Source organism: Poecilia reticulata, linkage group LG4, assembly GCF_000633615.1.
Source record: "Poecilia reticulata strain Guanapo linkage group LG4, Guppy_female_1.0+MT, whole genome shotgun sequence".
Lineage (NCBI taxonomy): Eukaryota > Metazoa > Chordata > Actinopteri > Cyprinodontiformes > Poeciliidae > Poecilia > Poecilia reticulata.
In genome coordinates, this window is record NC_024334.1 from 27,861,703 (window position 1) to 27,869,479 (window position 7,777).

Here is a 7,777-nt window from a genome sequence, read left to right on the forward strand (position 1 = left end):
AGAAGAGTTATGATTAATGTAGTTACAGTTCTATCCATGTTTTAATGCTGCAGAGCTCAGTCATTTTGCAAATAGTTCAAAGTTTAAACTGGCATTGCTGTACGTATTTTATCTGGTCATTTTGTGGAATATTTAACAACCAGAAAATGGCACAAAATAAGAATATTTTTTCCACTCTGATTGGCTGCAGTTAGGCCTACCAATTTTAAGTTAAATGTTCATTGCATTTTTCGTAGACACCTGTGAAAATAATTTCTATTCCCATTACTTATTTGTTCTCTGGGAAATTATCTTGATGATAAATACAGAAACAAGCATAAAAATCAAAACATCTACAATAGTGATAGTAATGTTAATGATAAAATAATAGTCAGTGCAATGTAGCCTGCAAATTCTTTGGTGGGGTGCGGTGAGGGAGCTCACCGCACCCCACTAGTGGGGCGCTGGCCCAAAAAAGGTTGAGAAACACTGAGTTAAATGGAAAAACAGAATTATTGACCAAAAGTCTAAATACATGCATTTAGTCATAATGTTAAAGTGTACAACACTATTGGAGTTTTCAGAATTTGATCAACTAACTATCAATTAGAAGCAATGAAGGGAAAATCCCCCAACTTCACTCTTGGTTGACTGACTGGTGCATCTGTAATCTTTACACCCTCAAATGGACTCAAAGCCAATTTAAAAACAAATAAAAAAATAACACATAATTAACGCACTTACCTTGCGTGTAGGCATAGTCATCAGAGGCTGAGCTTGAGCGTCGGGGTAATTGCTGAAACTGACTGGCGATGTTCCCTGGCAGGGCGGAGATGGGCAGGATGGGTGCTGGGGTGGCGCTGTGCGCACCCTGATCTACAATGTTGAGAAGAGACTCAGCTTCAGCGACAGGTGGTGAGCTGGGTGGTCTTTGAACCTGGCCTCCAGGGGACACTTTAATTTTGAAGGTATAGGCAGACTGGCCTGGCTGGGGGGAGGACGCCTGCCGAGGCCTCGTGTTGCCTTGGTGCTGYAAGTACATTCCCGGGTGGAAAGTCGCTGGTCCAGGGGGTCCGCCGATCGTGATGGGCCGCGACGGGGAGCTGGGTGAGGGGCTTGTTGCCATGTACAGCGAGCCCTGGGGGTGTGGGGTGTGAACAGGYGAGTTGCTGCGAGGCCTTGGTCCTTCAAGGGTAATTTCTATCTGTTTTGTGAGAGGGGTTTTCGGTTGGTAGGGCCTGTACTGTGGCGGAGGTTGCTGCTGGTGATGGTAGGCCATATTTGTGATGTTTGGGGGGCTAATGGGGAGGAAGACGTATTGCTGGTGCCCAGGTTGAGGCTGTGGTTGTGGCTGTGGCTGGACCTGATGTTGAGGTGAGCTGTAAGGGGAGCCATAAGTGGGGGTACTGTACGGGGACTGCTGATGCTGGTAGACGGGAGCTCCAGGGGACGGCCAGGGAGCTGGCTGTGGGCTCTGAGAGGGGGAGGGCCGAATGTACAGGGTGGTATTGGTGCTGTTAACATAGTGCCCTGGAGGAATCTGCAAAGCCTGATGGACTGTAGGTATGTTTTGTGAAAGAGTGACAGTAATAGGGTTCATAGGATATCGTGGAACTGGCGTACACGTGGGGGACATGCCTTGMATTGTGGGAGGAGGCGTGGGCGTGCTGGATGAGCGGCTCTGATCGTTCATAAAAAAAGGATTGTAACTGGGGGAGGGTGCCATGGTGGCAGGAGCCGACAGGGGTTCAGGGTAGCTCGGCCGCTGAGGGTCAATGTGACCGTCGCTGGTGCTGTGCACCAAGGAGCGCCCCACTGCCGCTCCTCCTCCGTTTGATTTTCCAGCCTCTGAACCTGGATAGCCCAAGCTAATGTGTAGCATGTGGTTTCGACTCATTCGCATCTCCTCCGGACTGTGATGRAAGTCACCATAGAGATATCTGTTACTCTCCTGGGACAGCAGGTGGCAGCAAACATCCGGATTATTGTTGTTCTGAAAGAGTCRGAAGGCTGAGTTAAGATCATTTCAGTGCTCTTAAATAACATAGTTCAAAAGTTCATCCAACAACTTTACAGCTCAGGCCAATAAAAGGAATTAGAAGATGGTAACCAGTGGTTATGAAACCAAATTATTTGGASAGATTGCAAAGAGTATACACTGGTGTACACKGTGTACTGTATACTAGTGGATATTTTACTTTATCTGAAAGAACATATATTTGCAACACTAAAATGTCTTTCATGAATGTCTYACACTAACYAAGTGTGGGTTAAATATGGGGGAGAAAATGGAGGAAAGTGGTAAACAAGGATCCGGTGCCACACCAAAACCTGTGGAGCTTATTTACATATTGCATATTTCTCAGTTTTCAATAACTCATTTTCAAGTAAAAGAGGACTATTTGGCAATTAGTCTTACATGGCTCTGTGGGATAGAACACAGAGCCATGTAAGAGCCAGTGGATCATCTCAAAAAAGTTGACTTTCTAACTGTGTATAAATTGGACTTTTAGTTTTACATACTTTTTAACTACAAAGATTTTGCTTTTATAAAAACAAAAGATAAAAAAGTCAATTAGCAACTATCCAAACTCACTACAATCTTACCACATAACCCTAAAGTATAGCTGCATTAATATAACAAGGATGACATTTAGTTTTTATTTCTTTTWATTTTTTTTATTTCTTCATTGCCAAAGGAACTGTGAAATTTTAAAAGCCAAATATTTGTCATACAATGTGTAAGCAACCACCAGATTGTCATTACAGTTCAGGTTTACACCTCTGATTTATTATGAAGACATTTGGGACTTATTTACAAGTAAAAGAATATAAATGAAAATGACAGGTAAAATAAAATTGCATYTTTTTAGAAGCACATCTAAATGCCACAACCCAGCAAAAATATGTCATAATGCATATGAATGATTCAGCTTCAAGTTAAAATAATTAATTTGAACGAATCTATCTGCTTTCTAGAGTACACATATAAATATACTGTAAAGATAAGAAATGTGTTGGGGCAAAAAATATTCTATGACAAATAGGGGCAGAAAACCAATAATACAATTTTTTTTTTTTTGAAAAAGCTCATACTCATCTGCAGTGTGCATTTACCTGCAGAAGGAATTGAGAAACTACTCCCTCTGGGATCTCTGGGAATCGCTGCTTGAGGTCTTGCAGGACGTGGTAGTCGACTTGAGAGCCTCCCTGCGCCATCCTGAACCCACACMGAGAGTCAAAGGGCCCAAAGGTGCATGYGTCGTCYCATCCTCTGAAGAAGCAGAGGGTAAACGATAAAAACGGTGATCAAGCTGACATGTCGGAGGGAAAAGCTTGCAATAAACCTGTTGTCCTACCGAATGCTTCAAACACACCCTATGTGTCAGCAATAATGTCATTACAGATATCAGAGAAGCAGTCCTTAAGGGGCATAGCAAGCTTGAACTGTCAATAACAAGAATGCACATTTTTCATCAACKTGAAAAATTAAAGTTCATTACGATCGCAGGAACAACTTAAGCGAGGCTTGTGCATATTCACTCACATTAATGCAGAACTGCAAGGCGCCTGTTGTTTTGTTTGTTTCGCCATACTTTTGCACCAGGCAACGACGACATACCGCCGTCAGCTAGSAGGCTACTTATCAACGTCAGTTAGCCTCCGGAACATCACCCAAACAAACAGCCGCACCTGTGTTCTGCGTGGTCGCACTGAGACACGGAGTTACTATTCCTGAGAGATTTTCTAATGTCACCTTGTACTAATTTAGCAGTCCAATCCTCTAAACAGGATGACTCTTTAAATAAGATTAACTCAGTTCCTAAACTGCCAAGCAGCTAACTTTGCTAATGCTAACCTAAGGCTGCTCAGCTGTCACAGTCCCCCGGCTGTTAATGGACCAGCTAACTCTGCTAAAGCCAGTCAACGATTTCATTAAACTTACCATTGGTTAAAAGTCTCTGTTACGTTTAAAACCATAGCTGACTCCAAAGTGACGCTTCGATGTTTCGGAAACCACGGGGAGATGTTTTTCAGTTTGTTTGTTTCGGCGAAAYAACTTGTAGTTTCGCATTCCAGCGTCAGGCCCCTGCAACTGAACTGCATAGCAGTCAGTTTATCGCGATAATGTCAGGATTTCCCGGTGTGACGCCGAAAAAAGCGTCCCTACAGTTAAAAGCAACCWTCGTCATAAACGCGCCGCCACAGCTTATTTGTCTAATGTTAAGGGCTGCGGAGTCCTGATTTACAAAATGTTCACTATTTAGAATGTCTATTTATTTATTTATCTGTGCTTGTTTGTTTATTACATTGATATGACAGCCTAGTTTTCCCCTAGTTTTCCATGTCTCAATGCTAAGACAGATGTCTTATAATGTTAAGAAATTGTCTGGTGCCCGATGTATTAGAAACCCAAAACTTTATTTTCATGCTTAATACAAAAAAAAAATTGGGCATTCCAATGCACTAAATGTTTCGGCGAAATGGAGGATTTTCAGAGGAGGGACGCTTTTTTCGACACAACACCAAACCAGGAAGTCGTTCAAATTGATGTGATTGATGCCAACAATGTACATGAGAGCAAGTAAAAAACCTTTCACAGGAAGCTACATATACACACACAAACACACACACAGCTTGGGTGTATGTGTGGGGTGGAGTCTCACCTTTCAGCAGCAAATTAATACAACATAAGGGAAAAACAGAAAAACCTCTTCAAGGACTAAAGAAAAAGTGTTTTTATATGTATAAAAAGCAAATTTTACAGTATTCTTTAAAGAAGCATTCAGTCAATCATATTTCGACTRTGCATGTGCTCTCTTTCTTCAATGAAGATAAACCACTAACTCAGTTACTATTGTAAATAATAGCTTCACATTCCACACCAACCTTTAAGAACAAGTTCAGTGAGAGTGATCTAAATCTGTGTGTGTGACGTCAGGATTGATTGTGACACAGTGATATGTGCTTAGTAAAGGTGCAAAAATAGCTCAGTCTATTTTAGGCTTGTGAACAGTTTTTGAATTAGGGTAAAGATCAATCTAGTTGCTTCATCAAGTCAGATGTCAGAATTATAATGTCGATCAAAAGACAGTTAGAGATGTCTATTTTTTATTTGAGTGGTTTACCATCTGRAAGAATATCATTTTAGCATATAATTTAGAACTCCAGCTTGTTTGTTTTTGAGAATTGTTGAGTTTAACTCTGGTAGTGAATCATTGAGCACCTGCTCTGTGGTGGAGTTTATTTTTCCCCCATGACAGCTGAGCACTTAGCAGTGACAACTGGGAAAGACTCGCTAGCTTCTGTTGCACAAACTGTGCAACTATAAAGACAGTACAGGCATTAATACTGCAATGTTGTTCAACTTTCATAGTGTTCCCATTTCAAAATAAAATGCAAAAACATGAGAGTATACACACTGCATTCCTTTTATCATGGCACATGGATATCTGAGTGTTGTTCAGATTTGTGCATGAAATAAGGAAAATAAAGGAACGTGATTCAGCATCAGCTTTCTGCTGGGCCTGGCATGGCCTCAAAGGGTGATGAAAGACAAATTATATGTTCTATCGGTTCAGGCGCGGGGCTATGGGGGTCAGTTTAATGTCTGATTATAAACGGAGAAAGTGCGCCCTCAACTGTTCAGAAAGGTCTAGGTAATGTTAAAATTACTGCCCTCAATGGAATATATAGTAGTCAGTCTCAGTGACTGTTTGACTCACGGTTTAGCCAACGTGCTTCCTGGGTAAAAATGAAATGAGAAATGCAGCAGAAACCCCGCGTTTCTCAGAGATTAAATGACTTGAGAATGCACAAAACTCAGTGTTAGCACCGAGACATTAAAGATTTTACATAGGTGTGGAGAGGTGTGTCCCTCCACCAGCACATGATGAAGGTTTGACCTGCTGAGCCGGTCTACTGAATCGTCTGGAGGCTGGACCACCACTAACATATTCAGAAGGGTGTGAGGGCATTGCCATAGTAGCTGACGCTAAGGCCCAGTCTGACTCAGGTTAGCTGTCCTTTCCTTGCTGATTAGTTGCCACAGCTGCAGCTCTATTTAAAGCAGTGTCCTTGTTGTCCGGCAGCAGTCAGGACAGAGGGGGACAACGCTTTCAGGGCCCAGAGAGCTCGCAGCACAGACCCCAAACTGAGGGGAAGGTTGATCTGCATGCATGAAATTTAAAACACCACTTACAAAATCACAAACCTTTTGAAGATGGATAATCGTTTTCGCAGAAATGCATAAACATGACGATACAAATATTATGACAAAGACAGGTGAGACTCCTGTGGTGGCTTTAAGGATATTTGAGGAGCTCAAATGACATCATTTAGCTGCTTCGTGTATGAAGTAACTCTCTAATATTTAGTTTCTGCACATTATGCAATTAAAAAATAAATATTTTAGTGTTTATGCACAGACTTTTGAAAGAATCTTTTAAGTTTTCTCGAAGGAATCCAGAGCTATTTTATCTTGCTTCTTTCATTTGCAGTGAAATAGTGAGTGCCTGGTTACACATCTAAGAACAGCAGCCCAAGCCTTGACCCTGATTCTCGGGGGTTTCCCAAAGCCCAAAGCCCCAACTAATGCCAACTGTTTCCAGAAACAGACTAGCTTTTAATACTTGTATTATATTTAGCCTTGCAATATGCTCAATAAACTTAAAAATTACTACGATGCAAAGGTTATGAAAGCTTGAGCAAAATGTTTGTTTAGAAAATTGAATTTTCTGTATTTTCAGGCTGGTTTCGTCAGTGTAGCAACAGTTCTGCATGGATGAGACTAAGTGTCTCTACAGCATGATATTTATTTAGACCCATGTACAATAAGCAGGTACCCATCCCCATTTAGCTGATTCAAGCTATTGAATTCAATTCAGTTCAATTTATTACAGACTTATGTGTGACCTCTGACATCTGAAATATATGAAGCTTTAGTTTCTCAACACACACAAAGACTGTTTCATGTCACTGAGCTCTCTTAACGGTCAGTGCATACCAGAATGGCAGCGTTGTTATTTTGGTATAACAAAAGCCTAAACAGCTTTCCAAACTGATAAGTAAGGAATTTTGCTGCTAAGGAGACAACAAGCAGACCACAAATATCAGAGTCTGCTTTTAGAATTCAGTCCAAAACAAACGTCTTCAGATGTGTATAACATGTACAGTATTTCACTAGAAAGTTCACCCAGTTTGCTGTTGGCTTCCCTGATCAACATGTAGACAATAATTTGAAGGTCATGGGTTTAAAATCACTGTGTACAGTCCCTGGCCAAAGTATTTATCTCCCTTGATATTTGTTCACATCATCTCATATTAGATTTTAAACCTCCAGAGTATTTCACTAGATTTTAAGTAATAGATTGATACAAAGTAAAACAGAATTGTTAATTGGAAACAAATGACTTGGTTTTATGTTCAGCCCCCTAAATAAATCACCCGTAGAACCCCTTTAGCTGCAATTACAACTCTGAGTTTTTTGAGCTTGTCTGTCTCTCTACCTGCTTTGCACATCTGATTACTGTCTTTAATAATGACTTTATTGCTACTCCTCCATAAAGGCCGACTTTGTGGGGCGTACAACTAATAGTTTAGTTCTGTAGTGTCACTATGGGTAGCTTGGCATATTCTCTGATTAATCCTCTGCTTCTCTGGGTTGCCGGTTTGGGTAGACGAACAAGTGTTTGTTGGTTTATAATTATGTCATTCTCTTCAATTTTCGGAAAAAGGTGCTTGCTTGTTATTCATGATCCAACTCTGCTTAGACCTCTTCATAACTTTACTCCTGACA

At 41.1% G+C, this 7,777-nt stretch overlaps 1 protein-coding gene across 1 annotated transcript in view; it reads right to left on the minus strand.

The window, feature by feature from the left end:
• Positions 1–3,270, minus strand: part of tab3 (TGF-beta activated kinase 1 (MAP3K7) binding protein 3) — an 8,293-nt gene extending 5,023 nt beyond the window's left edge. The window contains exons 1-3 of the mRNA XM_017304273.1: positions 3,097–3,270; positions 690–1,972; positions 434–443 (exon numbers count right to left, since the gene is read on the minus strand). Of these exons, the coding sequence (XP_017159762.1) occupies positions 434–443; positions 690–1,972; positions 3,097–3,198 (1,395 nt within the window). The 5' untranslated portion in view covers positions 3,199–3,270. The remainder of the gene's footprint in view (positions 1–433; positions 444–689; positions 1,973–3,096) is intronic.
• Positions 3,271–7,777: the final 4,507 nt, after the last annotated feature.